The following is a 26,068-nucleotide window of genomic DNA, read 5'->3' as shown; positions in this document are numbered from 1 at the left end:
TTCTTAACCTTTCTACGGATATAGTATACGACAGTGCCTCGTTACTTCCCGAGGACGCACGAAGTGCAGTCTTTTACAGATTATTCACTGAACACCTAGGAACTTAAAAATGGGGTAAAAAAGCGAGTGTCGTTCACTTTTGTGGTGGTACGAATATAAAGAACAACGTATGTATTTCACTTTTGGGATCGTACAACTTGTTTATTTTGATGCTCGGTGAACTCTCTTCAACTGTTTGAGAGTTGTATGCAGTAGTAGCAGGTCTACCGTGATTGATTACCGATTTTTGAAGGGTTGTTTCGTGAAGGTTTGGGCTCATTCCGTAGAGGTTTTTCTGAGCTCGCGTTTTTTTTTTTTTTTTTTTTTTTGTTACTTTCGCTTATTGGTAATTTGCATTTACGGGATTTTCTTGCGGGCCGTATAACGTCCTGCAGTTCTACACAGAGGTTCCGCCTACAAGGGGGTGCCATTTTTTTTTTTTTTTTTTTGTTTTGTTTTGGTTCTGCGTATATTGACGGAGCTCTTGCTTTGTGTTCTGCAGGTGGCAGTACGGTAGGAAGAAGATGAAAATGGTGATATTTGTACGTGTAAGTAAGTAAAGTGCGTGGATCGTGAAGTAAAGGTGCGATCTTAATCTTTTTTTATATTTGTACTTTAAAATCTTGTATTGCAGATCTTGTATTGGAGATAATAAGTGATTTTTTCTGTTGATTGATAGTTTAATGTATTAAAATTTCAGCACGTTGGCGGTAAGCACTTCTATGTTGCTCAGTAGGTCATTGTAGGCATTAACTTTTCCACGCCTTTATATTTCGTGATTAACAATAATATAGCCCTTGTACTTCGGGCTATATGTGCGCTTTTTCGCTTGGTACTCCCTCCCTAATTTTTATTGCATTCTTAAAATAGCCCTTGTACTTACAGATGTTCTTCTAAGAATGTGTTTTTTTTATATGGTATGCGAAGAATAATAATGTGCCCTTGTACATTTTGTATGAGTATATGTGGGGCATTTGAAACACATATCGCATGTCACGTGCACGTGGATGCTTCTTACTGTTGCACTATGTATAAAAATGATTTTATTACATGTAGAAGTAGTAATAGAACACGGAAGAGACCCAGCTCATGTTGTATTCACACTTCATATTGGAGTGTGAATACAACATGATCTGGGTCTCTTGCGTGTTCTATTACCACTTCTACATGTAATAAAATCATTTTCATACGTAGTGCAACAGTAGGAAGTATGCACGTGCACTGGACATAATGAGGTCCTCTTGTATACTATTACCCTTTCTACTTTTTACCTTTGTACTAAATATCTGTTTACCTGAACACATTTTTTACCAACCTTTTTCAAAGGCGTTATTGCCGGGAACATATAAAGGGGGGATTTTCTCCTCCCCATTAAGTGAAAGTGAAGTGAAAAGGTGTTAAGTACTGAAGTGCCCAGAAGGCGCATGCGCCACGGGCAAAATAACCCTAAGATGAAGAAGAAAGGTGTTAAGTAATGACTCTTTAAGTCAAAGGAACCGTTATCACATGGACAATTTACTTTTAATTTAAAAAATCCTCATTGTGAGATACACATAAAACAAATTTACATTTGTTGCTGGTAGGATATAGTCTGAGGTTCTTATTTCGTTAACGATTAGTGGTTTCGGAAAAGAAGAAAAGTAAATAGAATGACGTAAATTTGAATATATTTATAAATCAGGTTAGTGACTCTCTCAAAGATTTCTTACTCTTACGGCCATTCCCATTGTTATTTAGAATATTTTTCGCTGAGCCACATGCTGGAATCCTACTTCGCATAAATTAAATTCACGGTATTCACCAGAAGTAATAGTTGAATAACAATTTCTTTCACAATTTGCATGATAACTCTGGGTTCAATAATAATAATAATAGCTTTCAATATCTCCCTCAATCTTGCACGTATAAGATATCCAGTGTTCCTCACTTTACAAGTTACATTGCTGAGCGAGAGAAAGCGGTTAGAAGGCCCCCAGGACTAGTTGTTTCCTACCTTTATCACAATGTATACAAAAACAAGGTGCTCAACTGTGAAAGGGACGGTAAACTCAAAATGAACTCCATTTGTAAGTCGTGAAACGAGTTTGTGAAGATTCTAAATGCCACCCAATAATAGTAAATTACAATGCAAAACGCAAATGAATTTGTGCTCAGTTATAACGTGTCCGTGGTTAGTGTCTGTTTCCTTTGAAGTGCCAAAATTCTGTATGTGAACGATATCATGTACCGAAGACAGCTTTTTCAAAGTTCCGGGCATCCAAAAGCAAAGAAAAACCATTTATTCCCTTAGGAAAAGGTTTAACTATTATTAATTAGTGACATTCTGTGAAGGAAGACAAGTGAAACAACTTTCGTTAAGTTCTGGGTTCGAACCTTGGTAATGCCCCAGATAGGGAAGTCACGAATTTAAGACTCACATTGAACCCTTAAAGTTAGCCACTGCACTGCGCTGAGCGAGGTAACACATAAAAAAATATTGTTTACCTAAAATGCGAATAAACGTTTCAAAATATATATTTTGTGACTCACCTGATCGAAAGAATCAATGAGACATGTCATTTAATGGCAACTAATTTTTATACCATCTTATCTTAAATAAACCAAAACATTTCATACTTATTGAGATTTTATTTTAACAAGCACCAAAGAAACACTTCACTACTTCATATATTTATTAATTATTATAATTTAGCTTTGGTCCTGGTAGAGTTTACGAACACGAGAACCGGTGGAAAGACGCAAGTAGAGTATTCGGAAGTTTCATGTGTGATGCGAATTCCTTTGCAGTCAAACACTGTGCTGCGCGAAGATGATCATTATTGTGTCTTAGAAACGTTGCTGATAGAGATTTTTGCCTGAGCGTACGGTGCACTCCGTAACGATAGCGAATCTTGAATACAAATAGAACCCTAAACACTACATTATTAAAATCGTAGTGGAAAGCAGTTTTACATTATTTAACTACTTTGCGGGTTATTATTTTAAAATTTTGTGTACATTTTAGAAATGTTTGTTGTTCCTTAAAATAAAAGTCGAGACATTTTTTACTTAATTAACAAGATGCTGCCATTTTCAATCCTTCCCGGTAAATGAATGTCACTACGTAGCGTCTTCCTGCTTTGAGCAAAGGATGGCGGACGAATGGATTGTTTCTGCTAGAGTTCGTTCTATTGGAATTTAAATATTTTTCTGGTTAATAATGCTAACGTTAACACACTCAAAATATAATATTATCACTTATTCACATGATAAACTTCGAAATATGTCAGAATCAAATACTAATTATTTTTGTAAAACAAGAACATTTAACGCAAGCTTCATTACAGCAGTTTGTATATTTCATAAGTGGGTGGATGGGAATTCGTCGTTGACGCAAAACTTTATCCAACTTGCTGTAAAACTAGGAATACTCAGAAGAATGAGCCCACCTAGAAGTAGTACAAAAAGGAGAAATAAAATTGCGTGCACACTGAAATTGGAATCCATTGTGCTAAATACCTTTTCATAATCTATTCCTTCATAGGTGGTTACCAAACAGCAGGAATGCTATATTAAAGAGCCAGGCTGTTCCAATCTACTGTAACCGTGCAACAGCTGCGGTGTGCATCCGTAGGAGGAAGAAAAATAAGCTATAATTTGCCCCTAAGCGATAAAAGTGGAAATTTGAGACAAAGGCATTTTGAAGAATGTTCTGCCATTTTCCTAGATTGATGTTTAGTTCATGGAGGCCAGCCTTTTTGTAGAATCGAAACAAAATTTGCAACTAATCTCTATTAAGTTACAGCAATTATCTCGTACCATAGGACTGCAAAATTATGTATCATATATCACTGGAAAGTTTGAGGTTTACTCTTCATTTTGGTTTGTCATGTTATACATTGGTAGAATATGGCAATATTACAAAGTGCACTGTGTTGTATAAAGTTCACAAAAAAAGGCTAGCGAGACACTTGCAAAAAGGAAGACAAGCACTGTATTTCACCTACTGTATTTTATTTACTGATAGTTTTTTTTTAAAAAAAAACGTTATTTTCATTCCACTACACTGTATTCATCCATGATGTTAATTTTTTCATAAATGAAAAAATGGAAGCAAGGCTCTTTACATAGTTTGAATTTTGTGGTGGAATTTTGCCTAAAGTATGTTTTCCTAAGATCAGTCTAATAATTGCATACCTTCGAAAATTTTCTGCGTGAGTCATTTCCTTTGTACAATCAATCGCTCGCAAATAATTTTCACATATTCCAAAGGAATAGTTTTGTTTCGGGTATTTCTGTTGTACAATATACAAATATTGATCCAAACCATTGAAATATATAAAATACCTGTGCAAGGAAAATTTGCGGCACTTTCGCCTAATTCCTGTTCCAAATTTGTAAGACATTAGAAGAGATATTTTATCTACATTGTTGCCGTAAAAAAAACACCCACATGAGTACCTAATACACCTAGAGTATGGTAACGAGTATTTCCGGATCACCTAGTATCTAAATTACATTCTTTGAAATCTCTGTATAATCCAAGATCGCTAACTCTGTACAAGTATGAAAGAAAACATAAAATACACTTTGATTTGGAAGACGTTTTTATATGTGATCGAAGTCTCTGTTTATTAGGCCACTCCGTGTCATACTTAATTAGTAATCACAATATGTTAATGTCATTCGAGTAATGTACCGTAACAATGATAAATTAAGAATGTGTCTCCCTGAAATTAAAAGAGATCCTGAGGAAACACTGGTAACCCTGATTAGGTCGCATCGGGAAAGGAATCGTCTTTGGGATGGAATTGAGTATGGTACGAAAAGAAACTTCTTTGACGGTTTTGGGAGGAGTTTGGCTAACAGCTATTCTATAAGGGATCAAAATTTACGTTTGACTCAAACGAATATTTATTAAACAGAAATAAAATATTATTGTTCATTTGTAAGATAGTTAACCTGACCATTTCGATCGTTAAGAAAAAAAATGTGTGAATAGATCTATATATATATTGAACAAATTTATTTTGAGAATTTCATTAAGTAGTAATGTAATAGTTCTTTAAACTTTTCTTTTACTTTAATTTTAAAAAGAAATGGATATTTTCGTTAGCATATGTTCCGATAGGACAGTTCAGTGTTAAGATTTGGTGATGTAAATATCGAAAGACATCATTACATCGCAAAACAAAAATGTGAGAGCGGATACCGTTTTATGAAATAGTTTAGTAAAGTATATCATGTACCTACGCTTGTAACACACTTGTTCGTTCGTTAAAAGATAGGTATGCTCTGTCCTGTAAAAGAGCTCCTCCGTGGCTAAGCGGTTAGCGTACGCGCCTTTGGCGTGGGGGACCCGGGTTCGATTCCCGGCGGGAGCTCATGTGGTTCGGATTCCACGTTAATCAGTAGGTCCACGTCTCATATAGCCTCGCTGCTGAACGGGACGTAAAACTCAAAATCAATCAATCAATCTGTCCTGTAAAAACATTAAGTGGCTATATGCCCTATTACATCCAATACAAGAGCTCTCTAGATGCACTTTGGTTCGGGTGAGCGCCTTCTGTGCGAAGGATCCGTTCCTTTCTGGTAAGCACTCATGTTGTTAAGATGCAAGATTAAAAAGTAAATACATGTTTAACATAACATTGGTACTAGAATGGACGCTGTACACCAATACAACCAAGAAATACCAAAGTTACTAGAAAAACTATTCGGTGACAATTAAATACTGGATAATTAAAATAACCGGAAAAGGGTGAGGCCTGGAAATTAAAACATATAACAAAGAGGACAAAGCAAATTTAGCTTGAAATTGCTAGCGTTGATGTACCAGGTTATCACAGTAAGTATCGCTGTTCAGAGAACTCTGGAGACGTAACCATTTAACGGAATGCAACCAAACCTGGCAGGAGTACATTTCGGAACGTGCAGAAGCGATTGGTGTCGAAAACAAAATTAGCTCCGATTTCAACCACCGGAGGCAGTTGTAGTGATATACAACTACATGCAGCGTGGAAGAAAAACGACACTAGTGATGCTAAATGATAAGAAAGGTGTAATTACACTTCGTGTGGGTCTCATGGCATTGATTACCAATGCGATTAATACCCCAAGGTCAGTAGCGGATTTACGAAGGAGGGAACTTTCGAACTGAATCGTCCGTTTAAAATTCTCAGATATCTTACAAAAGCGAAGTTAAATGTTAGTCTTTCGTGCGCTCCCTAAAATACAAGCTCCATCCAAATATCCAGGAAAAATTAATGTCAAATCTCTCCTCCAGAGACTATTGTGCTTCTGTTCAGTATTAAATACGGTGAGTGTGTAATGTTCCATCTTGCAATATTATTTTCTCAAAACACTTGTTCATATATGTATACCGAAAAATTTACCCTGCATTAGCATAATCCAGATGTTATTGTATTATTCGCGTACAATGATGTTGAGGTTTTCTGGTGCAGTCCTCCATTTCCCAGCATCCTGAAAACCACGAAGAACTGAACCTGCAGCCCTGTCAAACGTCGTCACCTCGACTTGCGGGATCGAAAATTTTATGTTAGGTCGGTTCGTGACAAAACATGTAAGATCACACTAAACAAAACATTTACAATGCCATGTAAAAATGCTGGGAAACACATGACATAATGAATTTATTAACCCAGATATGACGAAAATATTTTTTAAGTCCTTTTTTGTTAATAACTGTTTTGTTTTATCGATTTAGCATAAATAAGTACATTCCTGAATGAATTTTTAGCTAACTTGGTTGGAGATGTGTGATAACAGGTGTCCTGTATATAGGACGCTAGGCTCATATACAATAGAATAGAATAGAATAGAATATTTTATTGTCATTGAGCTTTACAAGCAATAGACAACGTCCGAATGAAATATACATATAGATACAGATATATAAAATACAGATACAGATATATATAAAATAATCATTACATACAATCAGTTATTGGTTAATATTACATATATATACATATATATATAAAATAATCATTACATACAGACAATCAGTATTGGTTAATATTAAATATATATATAAAATAATCATTACATACAGACAATCAGTTATTGGTTAATATTATTATGAACAACCTAATAATATTTGAAATAAAGTGATACTGCAAACTAGGACACAATGTCTTGACATTCACTAAACTCTTGAATTGAGTAAAATGGATTCGTTATTAACCAGTCATATAACTTTTTCTTAAAAACCTTAAATGGCAGCTGTTGTATGGAGGATGTTAGTTTATTAAATAGCTTTGGTCCTATAACTAAATAACTATTTTTGATCTTCGATAATCTAGTGAAGGGTATATCAATTTTCTTACACAATCTAGTATTATATGTATGTACTTCATCTCTGAGTGTCATATTTGCCAGGTTTTTCTTAGTGTAAAGTAGCACTTGATAAATATATACATTAACTACTGTCATTATCTTAAGCCTGATAAATAGTGGTTTGCAGTGTTCTTTATCATGTGTTCCAACAATAATCCTGATGGCTTTCTTTTGCAAAACTAGAACATCATGTGCTTGGCTACTGTTACCCCAAAGCAAAATCCCATATCCAATTATGCTGTGAAAAAATGCAAAATATGAATTCCTCAGATACTCATAAGGAACTGTATCTTTCAATTTTCTTAACAGAAAGAGCATTCGGGAGATCTTTGTACATACATATTTGACATGTTGTTCCCAGGTTAGTTGGCTGTCTATATGTATACCAAGAAATTTAACCTCAGATACATCATAGTTTCCTCTATCATTGCAGTGATTGAGACTAAAGGTTACTTTTTTTGTTTTATCTTGATTTAGCACAAAACCATTTCTTTTAAACCAGGTCGCTGCCTCTCTTAATGCGCCTTGAGCTTCTATATACACTTCTTCAAAGCTTGTATTTATGTTAAGTAGCGTAGTGTCATCCGCGTATAGAATTGATGTGGTATTAGTATTTAGAGGCAAATCATTTATCATTATTGAAAATAGTACCGGACCCAGAACAGAACCCTGCGGTACCCCATATTTCACTTCTAAGATGTTTGAGTACATGTTGTTAACACTGACTATCTGTTTACGTTCCTTTAAATAGGATTTTACAAAGTTTAAACTGTTACTGTGGAATCCGTAATACGCTAACTTATCACATAGAATTTTATGATCAACACAGTCAAATGCTTTACTTAAATCGCAGAATGTAGCTAGAGCAAAACCCTTATTTTCAAAAACTTAATATATTTTTTTCGTTAGTGATTCTACTGCATCAATTGTGGATTTCCCAGATCTGAATCCAAATTGAGCTTCTAGAATTATGTTTTGCTCAGTCATATATTTATATAGCTGATCTTTAACAATAGTTTCCATAATTTTAGAAAAAACTGGAATAAGGGATATTGGACGGTAATTAGATGAACACGATCGATCTCCCGTTTTGTGTATAGGAATAACTTTTGCTATTTTAAGTGCTTTGGGAAAAATACCTTGAGAGAAACATTTGTTGAAGCATATTGCAAGGGGTTGCGCAATTTGATTAATTATAGCTTTTATAAGGTTGCTCGATATGTCAAATATATCCTTACTGTCCGAAGTTTTCATTTTTTTAACTACTTTTATGACATCATCAGGGCTAACATGGTTAATAACAAAAGAACTATTAAATGGAGTATGTTGACTTAAATACTGATACATATTTACATTAGTATCTGCATTGTTTTTCTTGACTTCCTCTACGGAAGTAACAAAATACGTGTTAAGAGTATCAGGCGACAGCGTAACATTATTATTGTTATTATTATTACTATTGCTTACCTTGTTGATTATCTTCCATGCAGTTTTGCATTTATTTGATGATAATTCAATGCAATTTTCATTGTATGTTGCTTTCGCTACCTTTATTGCAGATTTATATTTACTCCTTTGAGACTTATAAATATCACTGGATTCACTAGTCATTTTATTCTTATATATATTATAATACTGCATTACTTTATCTTTCATGGCAGAGAGTTCTGGGGTATACCACGTTCTTTTACCTAACTTTGTTTTCTTTGATGAATTATATCGGACCACCCTTTTAGGCACACACATATCAAAAATATTTAGAAACTTTGTTAAAAAAATATCAAATGTATCGCTGGCATTTAAATTATCATACCTAATGTTTACTTCCCAGTTTATACACGATAATTGTTGAATGAAACTTTGCAAATTAGTTTCTGTGATGGGCCTAGTTGCTATAAGTTCGGTGGTGGGAAAACTAAAGTTGCAGGATTCTACTTTTGTTGTACTTAGTTTGACTAGCAGGGCATCATGATCTGAGAAAGGAAATTGACATACATTACTGGTTAAATATTCCGTTTTTACATTGGTAAATGCATTATCTAAGCACGCTGTGCCTCTAGTCGGTTTACGATTAATCACTTGAAGATTATGTTGTCTGAGTAGATTAAGTAACTCATGGACAGTTCGTTTGTCAGTAGTCACATCAAAATGTGAATTTACATCGCCCCCTATTACTATCTCATAATTATGCCAGTTGCTGAGAAATGCCAATAACTTCTCCAATTTTTCTAAAAAAAATATTTGGATTACTATCAGGAGTTCTATAAACAGATACAATTATTAACTTGTACTGATCCAGAAAAATTGCAGTTGATTCAAATTCACGTTCAGTATTAAGAAAAGTTATATCTAATTGACGATATTCTATTTGACTATTAACATAGATAGCGACCCCACCATGTATGTATATACTCCTACTGTAACTATTTGCCATAGAAAAACCATCTATATTGTTGTATTGGAGTTCACTGTCCGCACTCCAATGTTCACTCACACAGAAAATATGTAAATCATTTTCGTAGGCAAAATCTGAAATAAGGAATGATTTGTCCTTCAACCCTTGTACATTAAGAAAGCATAGTTTAAGAGCATTGCTGGTCACTGAGTGTGTATCATCAGCTTTATTAGATAGTTGGGCTAATTGGACAGCATTGACTGAAATCGGTTCTACTCCCTGACTTATATTACCTTGTACATTTGATCGTTTATTAACAGTTACATTTCTACTTATATCATTAATTTTAAGCGACTTTGTTAGGTTTGAAGTTTCCACCCGGCCCCACGAAATTTTCAATTCATTCATACAGCCACGCTACGTATGTACTGACACACTAGATTTATTTCGTATATAGGAATAACATGTCGCCAGGCTTTCTAAACATAAATAATTTTGTATTCTACATCAATAACATATTTTTAATATATCTTTAATCGTAGCCTAACTATTCATAGGAAAATAGTTAAAGCACATGAGAAAACATGTATACGTAGCATTTTTATTTGAATTTCACTTATTGTCTGTCCTGTTCTGTGGTTAACTACAATTATGTTGCAATATCACAGAAATCTTAATAAAAACATTAAATGAGTTTTGACTAATTATATTTCAAAGGAATAACTACAGTTTTTGGTTACTTATATTTCATAATAAGAATTACAAACTATTATTTGTTCCTTTTCTCATAGTGTTCTGCTTTTGGTTTTGCCTGATACTAAAGGTTGCATTTTGTAAGGAGTCCTACATCACACTTCACGCAGCGAATTGTTGCCTTCTTGTGACAAAGACCACACCTTGTCTAATTTTTTACTTCTTGATCTAGTACCGAGTAATCTTTATGATCACAACGGATTTCTTCCTCAAGATCTTTTCAAGGTTTGGATTTCGGTACACAGATATTTCATTTTCCACAAACAATTTTTCACCAAAAAGCGAGTTCGTCAAGCTTCCCGTGGTCAAAAGTGTCACAAATTGTACACACATGCCTCAATCAAATGGCACAATAATCTGAAATACCACTTTTTACCTCTAATTGATATCCTATATAACGCAATATTTTGATCAAAAAGGTTTGCACCTCCCGTACTTTTCTTATATACATAAAGTAAATGTGGTTGTTCGACACAAATACGTTTCTTCTTCTGTGAAAATCTCTGTACGTTACGCAGAGAATACACTGGCAGGAAGATTGTCGTCATTGTCACCACGTCTGCTAATTGTTTACTTTCCGGTAAATTGCCAATATCTTTCGCTTCTTCATCTCTGGAAATCTTCGTTTGCGGCGTCATCACGTGCATTACTAGAAGGCAGCAGTGTTGTGTCAACGGCATCAACATTAGATAACAAACCATCATCTTCATGTAGGATATCTTAGACCTCGTTGTGCGTCAGGCCTTTTAAAAAATATTACGAGCTGTATAGAAAAAACTAATACCTCATGCATCCCTATTAGCGTGGCGACCTATATATAGGACACTGCTATGTTCAACGTTCTTATTTAAAAGTGATTATTCATAAAACATTCAAAACAACTTTCCAAATAATTGTAAGCAATTTTTAGCTACTTTCCCCACATTAGTTTACAAATAAATAATTAATCAGTACATTAACTTAATTCCTAGTTTAAACTGCAGGAATCCGTAAGTTGTTTGAGAACTACATAAAAAGCAGTGTCCTGTAACTCTACCTGAGGCACGAAAAGCGCGCCAAATGTTTCAGCACAGAGAATGTGGGCTATTAGAAAACTGAACAGCTCTGCAATTTATTATCAACTAATAACACCAACTGTACAGAGCATTTTTTGGTACCCTACGTAGTGTCCTACTTACAGGACGGCAGGCTTATCTGCGTTAACAAAGTCGGTAATAATGATATCAAAAGAATTACATGCAAAGAGTGCTTTTACCAAAAACAATATATTATGCATTCCATCACAAACATCCAGCAAAATGAAGAATTATTTTACAAAATTTTGTACAGTAATACTTCAATATTCAAATGAACTTTCACATTTCATATTTTCCATCACAATTAATGAATTTTGCAAAATTTAATTACGCTTATGGTAACCAAGTTTATAGTTGAAGTTTCAGGTAAGTATTAATAATTCCTAATAGTAGTAATATTGTTTTGCTAGGTTAGGTTACAGTTTGTAACGCTAGGTATTTACAGAAGGTAATAGTAGTTCCAGAGGATTCCAGGTAAGTAAGGTTTATTTTCAAAAGGTAAGTATTTGTTAGGGATCCAGATAAGTAAATCCTAATAGCTAAGTAGCCATTATGTTTGCCAGTAGATATAGTTGTCTTCGAAAACATATGTGTATTTAATTGTTTGTGAAATTGCTATAGCCATTGTTGCTTTTCTTTGATCAGGTACGTTGTAGAGCTAGATCTTTATTTATTAGTTTTATATAATAATTAATCTAATGTAGCAGATGCAGCAGAAAACAATGAACAGAATAATCACGGAAAGTATTATGTTAATTCTTCTTCCCCATATCGAAATTACATTTCATTAACGTCAATTATTTATAATTATGTAGGCTTACATCACCTTATTGTTATATATTTTCATTTATTCTCCTCATTATTTTACTATCTTTTCTATACGTATCTTCTTATTTTTAATTTATTTTCACGTACATTATTTTCAGTACAGGGAAACGAAGCCATCAATTACGTACCGGTCATCTGCTCGAATTAATGACATCTTTTACATTGGATGAAGATCTTGCTGCGTAGCTTTACATAAATACCGTACAACATATATATACTATCTTTAAGGTATTATAAACCAGTAGAATATATAGGGCCAAACAATTAACACATTTACAAACACATCACTTTATTATATGAAATCACTTCTATTGGAATTAGTTATTAGAGTAGTTTATGTGAAATCAGTTCAATTTTTATTCTGTAAAACCATCAATTTTTAATTGTTTCCAAATCGCTAGTTACTTAAATTTTGTCATAATATCTCAAGAAGGCATATTCTTAAGTGGAATAGGAATTTTCGGGAAGATATATTCGGGAATACCTTTCAGCTCGCAAACATGGTCATTATGTTTTCGGTCTTATAAAAAACAATAATTGTAATGTTACCTGTTGCAATTTTCTTTCGCAGAAACGAATATGGTTAATGATTTTCCAGATATATAAGAAAGTAAACAAAATTCTGCAAAACTTTCTTAACTTGCGTATAGGTTTTCCTTTTTTACACATTAAACTATATATTCAGTTTTTAAAAGACAGATAGTCATTAATTTAATACATTTTTCTTCTATTAATCTCTGTTTTAATCTCCGTGTGCTACACACCACAAAACTCATCGCTTGCATCTTCTAAATATATAACACTAAACACAATTAAATTTCTTAACTGGACTCTTCAGAAATGAAAGTAAAGAAAATATAACTATTAAATACAAATTAAAATATATGTAATGAACGCTCTAGATCGAGAATACCAAGGCATTACAGTTCCCTCTCGTTACAAATAAAATTTTACGAAGTAAAATGTTATAGTTTGTTATCATCTGTAGTTTCTTTGGTTTAATTATTTGGTGAATAGCAATTCAGGACATCCAAAATTAACTTCGTTCTTTGTGATAATACCTTGATAAATCCGTTCAGCCATCCATTTGTTTTGGGAGCATATTAAACGTAATAAATCATTATCACTTTCACAACAATTAATTAATGATTAGTATCCGTTGCAACAATGTAAACAACAAAATTAGGAATAAATGCTGTTTGGGATACTTGTATATATAAATCTTGTTCATTGTTTGTCTTAGGGCAGGCTGTTAGCTTCCCTGATTTGGTATGATAATTTCTTGCCTCGTAGTTGAACCTGCGGTGATTTCCCCGTTCTGCGTCTGTGTTGTTTGTTCTCTTAGTTGCCGTGCTGATGCTGAGGGTGCATTCCAGAAATAATTTCTTCTATCCCTGTACCATGGTGGCGATGGTCCGTAATTTGATTGTTTCCACCGTCTTCCTCTTTGTTCATATGTATTGTTTTGCTCGTATATTACTAGAGCATAGACATTTCTCGTAGGAGTGTTCATGTTTGACCATCGAGAAACAGGAGACTTATTCAGTGGTACTATCCTATCCTTCTGTGCAGCTAAATCAGTTTTAAATCGTTTGACATAATTTACGTGTGGTACGTGTGAAGATTGTTTCGACCGGTATCGATTGGTTCATTTCGATAGTTACTACGAGTGAATCCTTTTATGTTTGCTAACATCATAAACATCTCATCCACATTTGTATACGAGTGAGCTCCCAAGATTTTTGTGTCCTCAGTGGGCGTATTATTTAATAAAATATCCATTAATTCCTCATCATCCACCTTATTTGAAATATTTTGGTACCGTTCCTCTAAGTCCCATACGAAATCATACACGGAATAGTGCTTACTCTGATCATATTTCATGCTTTGCAATTACCGTTTCTGAGCTCGTTCAACTTTAGGGGACAAATATTGACGATGAAAATATGGAATAAAATCTGCGTAGCTCTTCACTTCCGATTCAATATTCTTGTACCAAGCTCCAGCTGCTCTTCAAACACTTGGACACTATTCTCAATTTTTGGTTTCTGTTAGATTAAATAATCAGTGAGTTTTAGTTAATTCTTCACTGAAAGTTTTCGCTGTCCCATTAAATTTTCCACTGAACTTAGGAAAATGCACTAAATCGCTGACATGGATGTAATTACTGCCAGCGAGTTGATTATCTCCTAGTCGATTATGAATTATCGACGAATTCGATCCATCCTGTTGTGCTGTGTATATTGGTGTAAGTGCACTAGAAGTTACTTCATTGCTCGGTGTACAATGCGGAGCTTCGAATCGGAAATTATTAGGTATTATGCCTGACATAATTCCCATTTGATGATTATATAATGGACCTACCAAGTTGCTAGTAGTGGTTGCACCGTGTTGTTACACATTGTTGAACTACTTGCAATCGGTAATCTTAATATCTCTTTCACACTTCTTGTTTCATTTTCCTCCACGCCAGACAAGTCTTTGAACAAGATTTTCAGTTCTCGCCCTTCCTTTTATAACTTATTCATTCCTAGATTAAAATCTCCCACCAGTTTACACAATTTGTCCGCAGTATTATTCACCTTTGCTGTAAAGTCATTCTGCGACACGTTTACGGCTTCGATTTTAGTGTCCAAGTTATCGCATTTCTTTAAAACTTCATCAAGTGTTTCTTCCACACCTTCGATGCGTTCCTCATTAGATTCTTCTTTGTTCTTTACTTACAATATTTCTTTTTTTAACATTTCAAAATCTGCTATTTCTTCCCGGAGACCTCATGAAATCAACGACGTCCTGTTCAAATTTAGCTGTAGCAGTATTCAGACGTTTATCAAAAGCAGAGAATATTTGTGATGTCAAGTTGGGTCTTCCTCCATTGTTAAAACAATCTTCATCATGTCAGTTGAGCAAAATTTTCTATCCTTCTAACACATCCAAACCATCACCATCATTCTTTGAATCTAGAGTATCTTTGTCACCATTTTTTTTTCTCTGGGATTCCTTTTCTTTCTTGACAGCCATAGATTTCTCCTATTTTCTCATTGGTATTTCTTCTTTTTCTTTTTCCTTTGTCTTTATCTTTCTCCCCTATGTGTGTATTATGTTTTGATTTATCTTCGATACTATTCCCACGTTCTTTCTTTCTTTCTTCTAGTTTCGTTACAGGTCTCTTTCCTATCTTCGCTTACTCTTTTTCTTTATTGATATTCCATTACAAAATCTTCCTACACTCTTTCAATCCACTACTTTCGGAATTTGACATTTTCTTATTAGAAATCTCATATATGCATTCCACTTCTGCTCTGCTTAGGTAATCGAATTCTGACCCATCAGTATTTAAACATTTTAAATGATACCAGTGACTAGAGATGTGGCACGCTATAATTTTCTCACTGTTCCTTTGAGTGCCAGTTGCATCGTCCGTGTCGTCCAACACTAAATTGAAACACTTATAAACAGTCACACTCACTACACTGTTCTGTTCAACACTACACATTTATTTATTTCCATTTTAGCTGCTGGGAAGCTTTTCTTTCGTTTCGTTTTGCTCCACACCTCTCATAAATGCAATAAAATTGTAAAATTAACTGTATAATTTAATGTCAATAACGACTTTATTTTAGTTTTGACAATGTCCACTATCGTACAATTTTACCTTGTCATGTCATAGATGGTGAAATTGTGAACAGATATCCTTCAATTTTAATAGTTGTAAATTTGAAAAATGAATTGCCTTTAAATTTTATTGTATAATGGTTCTCATAGCGAACTCAAGTAACGCGGAAACTCATTATTATTATCATTATTATTATTCTAAAGTTGTAGTAATCATTATCATCATTCAGGCTTTTGTTGAGCCAAAAGAATTTTTTTTTTCTCTAATGCTCCATATTATACTAGTATTTTCTTAAAACACTTGTTCATATATGTACCGTAAAATTTACCCTGCATTAGTATATATGAGATGTTATTCTATCAATCTAGTACAATGATGTTGCAGTTCTTTGGGTGTAGTCCTCCATCTCCCAGCACCCTGAAAACCACGAAGAACTGAACCTGTAGTCCAGTCAAACGTCGCCATCTCGACTTGCGGAATCGGGAAATTTTAGATTAGGTCAGTTCTTCATCCGACAAAACATGTAAGATCACACGAAACAAAATATCTCCAATGCCATTTAAAAATGCTGGAAAAGACATGACGTAATGAATTTATTAACAAAGTCGGTAATAATAATACCAACAGAATTACATACAAATAGTGCTTTTACCAAAAACAATATATTATCCATTCCATCACAAACATGCAGCAGAATGAAAAATTATTTTACAAAATTTTGTACAGTAATACTTCAATATTCAAATGAACTTTCACATTTGCATATTTTCCATCACAATTAATGAATTTTGCAAAATTTAATTACGCTTATGGTAACCAAGTTTATAGTTGAAGTTTCAGGTAAGTATTAATAATTCCTAATAGTAGTAATATTGTTTTGCTAGGTTAGGTTACAGTTTGTAACGCTAGGTATTTACAGAAGGTAATAGTAGTTCCAGAGGATTCCAGGTAAGTAAGGTTTACTTTCATAAGGTAAGTATTTGTTAGGGATCCAGATAAGTAAATCCCAATAGCTAAGTAGCCATTATGTTTGCCAATAGATATACATATCTTGGAAAACATATTTGAATTCAATTGTTTGAGAAATTGCTGTAGCCATTGTTATGTGTCTTTGATCAGGTACGTTGTAGAGCTAACTTTTTATATATTAGTTTTATATAATAATTAGTCTAATGTAGCAGATGCAGCAGAAAACAATGAACAGAATAATCACGGAAAGTATTATGTTAATTCTTCTTCCCCATATCGAAATGACATTTCATTAACGTTAATTATTTATAATTATGAACGCTTACATCACCTTATTGTTATATATTTTCATTTATTCTCATTATTTTACTATCTTCTCTATAAGTATCTTCATTTTATTCTCACCTACATTATTTTCTTTACAGAGAACCGAAATCATCAATTACGTACCAATCACCTGCACAAATTAATGACATCTTTTACATTTGAATGAAGATGTTGCTGCATAGCTCTACATAAATACCTTACAACATAAATATACTATCCTTGAGGTGTTACAAACGAGTAGAATATATAGGGCCAAACAATTAATACATTTACAAACACATCACTTTATTATGTTAATGTACTTTTATCGGAATTAGTTGTTAAAGTAGTTTATGTGAAGTCAGTTTAATTTTTATTCAGTGAAACCTTCAAACCGCTGTTTCCAAACCGTTAGTTACTTAAATTTTGTCATAATATTTTAGGAAAAAATATTCTTAGGAATAACAGGAACTTTCGGTAAGATTAGTTTCCTGAGCATATAACTTTTAGCTCGTAACCATGATCATTATGTCTTCGGCCTTGTAACAAACAACAAATTTATTTTACAATAATTGCAATGTTAACCTGTTGCAATTTTCTTTCGCAGGAACGAATATGTCTGATCATTTTCCAGATGTATAAGGAAATAAAATTCTGCAAAACTTTCTTAACTTGCGTATAAGTTTTCCTTTTTTATACATACAGCTATATATTCTGTTTTTAAAAACAGACAACCATTAATCTAATAAATTTTTGTTCTGTTGATCTCTGTTTTAATCTTCGGGTGCTACAAACCACAAAACTCATCGCCCGCATCTTCTAAATATATAATACTAAACACAATTAAATTTCTTATCTGGACTTTTCGCAAATGAAAGTAAACAATAATATAACTATAAAACACGAATTAAAATATATGTAATGCACGCTATAGATTGAGAATACCGGGACATTACAAGTGTGGCATAAAAGACAAATGATATTATTGATATTTAATGAAAGGAAGGCCGTAATTATGCCCCCGTGTGGCGCGTAGCATTGATTTGCCCTCTTATTAATAATCCTGTACTGTTGTGATGTGTTATGAACGATGACGATTATGTGGGGTTCTGCCCAGAATCAAGTCTGCGACGTGTAGTTCCCTGAGCATAGAGAATGCATAGTGACTAGAACCGTATGAGATGATGGCGTTCTAATAATAGACCTACATTGTAACATGGGATACAACTCACGTGTGTTATCACCGGAAATCGAACCCATGACTCTTTGAACACAAGGCAAAGAGAGGAGGAGGAAAGATGGAAACATCGGATCACCATCAATTCATTTCTGGCTTATAGTGGCCCTCAAACACGTATCACTGAAACACATGCAGGCGTGAGTAAGCGACTGGAGAGATAATTGCAGTCTTTCTTATCATTTAGCATCACTGCTGCACTTACATTGCGTTGTACAGCGCCACAATTACCTCTGGTAGGGAAGATAGGAACTGATTTTTTCTACGCCAATCGCTTCTCCCAAATATGCTCCAACCAAATTTGGTTGAATTCTGTTGAGTGATTACGTCTCCAGTTCTCTGAACAGCGATACTTATTTTATGATAACGTGGTATTTGAGCAAAGACGAAAGGCTGCAGAGAATAAGTAAATCTGTCTAGAAAATATTACAGTAGTTGTTGAAAATCTTATCGATTTTTAAGTAGAAAGTGTATATAGCATTGCTTTTCATATTTTATTGTATTTAAGCTATGCAATCTAGTAATATGGCAGAGAAGATTTTAGTGTTTGCGATTTCTGTTTTCATGGAACACTGACCGTACGTTGTGAATTCGTGAGTTCATTTAAAAATAAATTTATAAAAATGAAAAATGTACGTATGTTTAGCAAATACAACATGAACATAATATAGCCCAATAATATACTTGTATGTATAGTAGAAGAAAACTATAATAGGTTTTGCTTTAGCAAGAAAGAAAACAACGGACGTTGGTCAGTATTTCGATATTTTGGTATGTTATCGTATTTTTGGTATTTAGGTACATCGACCTTTTCGAACGAGTTGCAGGAAAATTTCAGATATTTTAAAATAGTAGTTTTAGTAGATTTTACATCCCTAGTCTGATCACAAACAATTGTCCCGGCAAACCTAATTTCATCTGAAATGGAACTTACGGAAAGATTCTAGAACACAGGTCCTTCTCTAAAGGTTTGAAGTTAGGTTTATTTCTTTCTGTACCAAAGTTTAATATTTAATTCACATAATATTGACAAGCGAACGCTAGTGAATCAAGCAGCGTTAGAGCAGTGTAGAGCATGTTGTTTTCTGTATTTATTATTGCTAATGGGAAGGGGGACCTGTGTTCTGGAACCTTGCCGGAACTTACCGGTATTTTCTCCCGGTACGCTCATAAATTTGGTTAAAACGAATAATATTTTTCTTGTTTTTTTTTCAGATTTGTTCGTTATCCTTTAACATTAAGTACTGAAGTTTCTAATGTCCAACATGAACCGTCTTTAGCAAGAGCAATGTCTTTTCAGTATTTGAACTTCCCTCGTAATAAAATTGAAATGGAAACAAAAAACGTTCCTATTAAAGTTGAAGTAAAAACTGAGAACGAGGCATTTGAGGAATGTAATTATAAACTATGTACTAGTAACACAAATGATGATAAAGATCCTCTTGCAATACGTTTTAATTGTAAGGAACCAGAAAGTGCAATGGAAGGAAAAAATATCGCTTCAGAAAGTAATCAGGATGAAACAATGTCAGATTGGAAACTAAATTCGAAAGCTATATGTGTGGACGAATGTTCATCAACAGCTAAAGTACTTGTAATAACCAAACGTTTTCAGAGTAACACCAAGCCGAAGTCTTCCGATTTTATACGTAATACAAAACAGTTAAGCAGTGACAACTCTGTCGGTATTGCAGGTCAAGTCTGTCGCAGAGAGAACGTTGAAGAAAATGGTAATCCAGAGACAGATAACAATCTTCAGGCCCTCAGGTACGTTTAATTCTTTTATTTCCTCACAGTCATGTCTATATAAATATTTCTTTTCAAACCTTGCAATAGTTATCTAACTATTCGTTTCGTATAATTTGAACAGAGTTAGTGGAGTTGCAAACATTAGAATACATAAAACAACGCAAGCTAATGCTTAGCTATGTATGAGGTGAGACAGTTCGGCAGTGGAATATGTTTCCTACCGTAACGGCAAATCACTATAAACTTCCTCCTTACAGCAAGCCTTGAGTGTTGTAATTGAATAGTGATAAGCTACTGAGTAATGCCAAGAGCATTTCTACTTTTAAAAACTGCTTTGAAGTAAAACAATCAATCAGTAATACTTTAAAGTGCTGTCAAATCTCAAAATTATTAAATAGTGCTCTTGTGAAGCACTAACTGCAATAGGAGGTATGTGTGTTTTGTGCAGGGCTTGCTAACTTAACATAACTATAACATAACGAAATAGACGGAAGTAACGTAATATATTTGTTAACACATTATGTTATGTACCAATTGTAAATTCATATATTTGTTACGAAACACTAATGTTACTATACTTATCAAATAACTATAATGGTACCGTCTTAAAGGAGCAAACTACTTTCTGTTTATCACTAAATAACTTTATGAAGAGATTGATAGGTATATAGTACATTGTAATAACGTTATTACTTTATACGTTAATCCCAAGGCTTGATGATTTAACTTAACTTTAAAATAACGAAAAAGATGGAAGTACAGCCAAGTATAGCAATATATTTGTTAAATATTTTGTTATGTACCAATTGTAACTTTATATATTTGCTTCAAAACAATTATGTTACTATACTTATCAGATAACTATAGAGTAACGAATTACATGATCAATCTACTTTCTGTTACCACTAAATAACTTTATGAAAAGATTGATAGGAATATAGTATATTGTAATAACGTTATTACTTTATACGTTATTCCCAAGGCTTGCTGATTTAACTTAACGTTAAAATAACGAAAAAGATGGAAATCCAGCCAAGTATAGCAATATATTTGTTAAATGTTTTGTTATGTACCAATTGTAACTTTATATATTTGCTTCGGAACAATTGTGTTACTATACTTATCAGATAACTATAGAGTAACGGATTGCAGGATCATTGTGCTTTCTGTTACCACTAAATAACCTTATGAAAAGCTTGATAGGAATATAGTATATTGTAATAACGTTATTATTTTATAGGTTATTCACAAGGCTTGCTCATTTAACTTAACGTTAAAATAACGAAAAAGATGGAAATCCAGCCAAATATAACAATATATTTATTAAAGTTTTCGTTATGTACCATTTATAACTTTTATATTTGTTATGAAACAATAATGTTACTATACTTTTCAGATAACTATATAGCGACGAATTAGAAAAAATGAAATACTTTTTGCTATCACTAAATAACGTTAAGAAAAGATCAACTGAAATATAGTACATTTCAATAACGTTATTATTGTATAGCTTATTCCCAGGACTTTCTAACTTAACGGTATCATAACTAATAATTACCGGAACAAAATGTTTTTTGTTATGAGTGTTTTATCCAGGCATGTGAGAAGGGGAAAATGTCCTCTCCAAAGTTGTAGAATTCCCGTCCCCCCCCCCCCGCGTATTTTAAAACAACACTTTCAAGGTTTGGGAGGTGATTCCTAACACCAAGATAAGACAAAAAATATAGACGAAAATGTGTCAAAAAATGATTCCTTTCGAAGTTATAGGCTGCCGAAAACATGAAAAAATAATCCTCCAAAACAATGGGAAGTACCCTAGTCGGGTCAGGACTTCACTTATGAACTAGTATCTGCCCTATCCAAATATCGATGTTTCATAATTTGCGGTACTACCTCAACAATTTTTAGAGAGATAGTTGGTAAGTACTTCAAATTATATGTCCATAGCCAAACACCCTCTATAAAAAATGTTGCATGAGTATTTTAGGATTTTGAAACATTGATGTTTGGATATGACACATATTAGTTCCTAAGTGAAGTCTGGGGCCGCGGTAGCTCAGTGGTAGAGCGTTCACCTCTGGTGCTAGGGGTCCCGGGTTCGATCCCAGCCCCCGCCAAGTGAACTTTGTGGTGGACAAACACCGTGTGCGTGGGTTATCTCGGGGTTCTCTCGTTTCCTCCCACTTTCTTCATTCCACCATTTCACTCATTACTCATCATCACCGTCTCCTTTAGCCTAACCGGCATAACCGTCGGACGTAAAACTCAAAGATTTCATTTTTCATTTCCTAAGTGAAGTCTTGACCCGACTAGGGTAAGCCCCTAGTTTTGGAGCTATGGACCTTTAAAGTTCATTTTTCATGCCTTTGACAGCCTCTAGCTCCGAAAGTATGTATTTGTGAACTCAGGTTGGTCTATACTTTTTGTCTTTTCTTGGTGTCAGGAATCACCTCCCAAAAGTTGTCAGTATTTTTTAGAAACACCTTGTATATATAGCTAGTTTCAAATTTAACGTTCAGTTTATGTTTTTCCAATTTGCGAGGTTTCAGTCAATGTCCTTTTCCATATTCCCCAAAAAGTCACATATGTTTTCATGGTACCATTTTTATGTGTTCAATATTATAATCCGAAAAACTTACTGTTAGTGGTTTACTGATGAAAGTGTCAGTAGTAACCTCTCGTTTGAAGGATAATTATGAGTGACTAATCGAGTTATTTGGAAGCATTCATAGGTATCACAAGAAAGTGATGAAAGAAAGTCTGTAAGCATTCCTGAAGGCAGATTTTGAAGACTATGATAAGCTCCATAATGAAGTTGTGCGACCATATGTGATAACATTGTTAGAAAATTTTGATAGATTTGGGGATACCGTTCGAAAAGTTTCTTTATCGTCCCAAGTGTTCAACTGTGGTGACATTATGCTTATGGAGTGGCCCCGTGTAGCGTAGTCGCTAACTCTCGCCTTCGGTGCGAGCGGTCTCGGGTTCGATTCCTGGTGGGGACACTCGGTCGAAAATGAGGTTTTCCTCATTCACATGAGGCAAATGCCAGGGTGGTACCCAGGGCCGCCCACAGGGGGGATGTATGGCGCAAGCTGCGCCATTGAGAAAAATTTTGGGGGGGATTTTACTCTACTTTCGAACTAGCAATTTTACTGTCGGAATAGCATTAAAACACGATTTTGAGAAGCTAATTTTCAAAAATTTTCCGGGGTAAACCCCCGTACCCCCTGCTTCGATACTCGATGAATGAAGTACATCGCGCAAGTAGCCGTATGAAGGGAAAGGTTGGTTCGTTTTAAGAGAGAAGGGCCGCCCACAGGAGGGATGAATGGCGCAAGTTGTGCCATCGAGAAAAAAATTGGGGGGAATAAAAAAATTGGGGAAGAATTTTACTTTAATGTCGAATAAGTAATTTTGCTGTCGTCAGAATAACATTGGAACACGATGCGATTTTTTTTTAAATCTCGAGAATGAATCCCCCTACCCCCTGCTTAGAAACTCTATGAATGAAGTACCGCACAAGTTGCTATATGAAAGGATGGGCTGGTCGGTTTATCGCTTTGTGTAGGTAATTTACCCATTTTCTGCTGGGAGCATTTATTTATTTCTTATTTATACCATGTACGACACTTAATAAGTAATGCTGTTCAATTGCTACATGATGTATAATAAATGAATTAATGATAATATTTTGTATAGTTTTCTGTTTGTGCGATTACATTTTCCAGTGCCTGCGGTAAACTGAAAAACAGCTCAAAAGTGGCATCACTGTGTACAATACAGACTTTCCGTGAGAGGTCGCTCCAGTAGTATTCTATATATTCAGCTCCATGTATTGTACAGAGTGAAGCCAGCTAGGCAGTTGTTCGTCTTTCGCAGATCCTGGAAAATGTAATCACACATTCACACACATAGTACACTACCAAGACTACTAATAAAAGTAATGCCATTTTTATAATTACTACTGCCCCTACTACTACTACAAGCATTCTATAATACTACTACAGGAAATAAAAACAACAACAAAAATAACAATTACTAGTACTATAAAAACTACTGCTACACTGGGCAATTGTTTTTAGAGGACTTGAGTTTTAAGGAGGGAAGAGATTATTAGTTTTTGGGGGGAGTGCGCCATCAGCTTTGGGGGGGATGGGCACCCCTCTGGTACCTAACTTATATGACTCAGGCCACTTCCTTCCTTCCCTTTAGTTGGATAGTGTGCTCGACGAGGGACGAAATCCCTCAAACGTGACGAGCTAAATGCATTGATGCCGAAAGCACAGAAATCTAAATCCTAAAATCCATTTCTATTATGCCTATGGATAACGCAATACAAGAACTCAAATCTTTGTGTAATTTTCTTTCTTTGAATTTTGAGGAGTGTGTACCTGAATATAAGTGTTTTCATTAAATTTTAAAGAAGTGTGCAGAGAAGAATATGAAGTTGAGTGAAATGTTACGCAAACTTCAAGCGGATAATATTGGGGACGGTTTCCTACACTAAGACATCTAGCTACCATATTAAGTGTGTGTCCTATAGGTAATTGCAAACTTGAAAGATAATTCTCAAGTATGGAACGAATTTGTACTAAATTAGGACAGCTTAGACCAGTGGTGTCCAATTAGAATGAGCCTGAGGGCCATAACCGTCTTTGCTAAGGTGAAGGGCCGCAACTAATAATAATAATAATAATAATAATAATAATAATAATAATAATAATAATAATAATAATAATAATAATAATTATTATTATTATTATTATTATTATTATTATTATTATTATTATTATTATTATTATTATTATTATACAAAAGAAAAATATAAAAATGTATTTGAAATATTACATTCAATGTGATAAATGAGGATGACTAGGAGAGTTTACAAGGGCTGGGATATCTACATCCAATCCTGTTGTTGCGAGCCGCAGATGATGTAAAAGAGAAGAATCTCCAAAGGCAGCTTCTGAAGCGGTTCTTCACAATTTTCATGGTGAATTGGTATGGTTGGTTTGGTTTGGTTAATTGAAGTAATCGTTCTTTCAGCAACGATGCCTTGCCTATAGCTACATTACTGACTCCAGTGTTGCCTTGGATGTCCGGGCCTTTTTGTTGTACAGAAGCGCTAAATGGATGCCTTATTTCGAAAGAAGAGTGGAAACATTAAAAGAATGAACATAAATGAAAATATTATCAGTAATAACAATCGTATGTTGTGAGAGCTTTGTGGGCTGCAGAAAATGGTTTGGCGGGCCGCATGCGGCCCGCGGGCCGCCATTTGGACAACTCTGGCTTAGACCATGTCGCTTAAGTTCACTTGTGCTTACGCGCTTTTGGCGTGGGAGACCCGGGTTCGATTCCAGCGGGAGCTCATGTGGGTTGGATTCCACGTTAATCAGTAGGTCCACGTCTCATATAGCATCGCTGCTGAACAGGACGTTAAACTCAAAATCAGCTCATTAAGTTCACTTGTGTTAATATTCATGAAAAATCCTCGTGAACTGGAACTTTTCCATGTAAGAAATTGTATCAAAATTTGATATAATCCATCCCCACAAAGAATTGCACTGCCTTTTCTAAAACTTCAAATGTAAACTACGTTGGCTTAATAAAAATGTGTCTTTAAATATTTAGTTCATGGAAAGGTAAGAACCTCTAGATTAATCCTAATATTTTAATAATTGAATAAATATGAATATTTATCTAATCAAAATATTATTAGTAATAATTCTTGTATATGGAGAAGCTTTATATTTCAA

At 34.3% G+C, this 26,068-nt stretch overlaps 1 protein-coding gene across 9 annotated transcripts in view; it reads left to right on the top strand.

Moving 5' to 3' along the window:
• Window positions 1-512: 512 nt before the first annotated feature.
• Window positions 513-26,068, top strand: part of LOC145673409 (uncharacterized) — an 85,598-nt gene continuing 60,042 nt past the window's right edge. For 2 of the 9 annotated variants that reach the window (XM_081743085.1, XM_081743089.1), the window contains exons 1-2: window positions 513-587; window positions 19,773-20,324. Coding sequence is in view for 5 of the 9 variants with exons in the window: in XM_081743089.1 (XP_081599215.1) it covers window positions 19,846-20,324 (479 nt within the window). In the remaining 4 variants the exon portion in view is untranslated. Of the gene's footprint in view, window positions 592-1,256; window positions 1,721-19,772; window positions 20,325-26,068 lie in introns of those variants that run through there. The other 7 variants (XM_081743084.1, XM_081743088.1, XM_081743083.1 and 4 more) reach the window with 6 other exon arrangements.

This window comes from Thermobia domestica, chromosome 16 (genome assembly GCF_964235325.1).
Source record: "Thermobia domestica chromosome 16, izTheDome1.hap1.1, whole genome shotgun sequence".
NCBI lineage: Eukaryota > Metazoa > Arthropoda > Insecta > Zygentoma > Lepismatidae > Thermobia > Thermobia domestica.
Note: the sequence above shows the minus strand (reverse complement) of the source record. Positions and strands in the feature narration are given on the sequence as shown.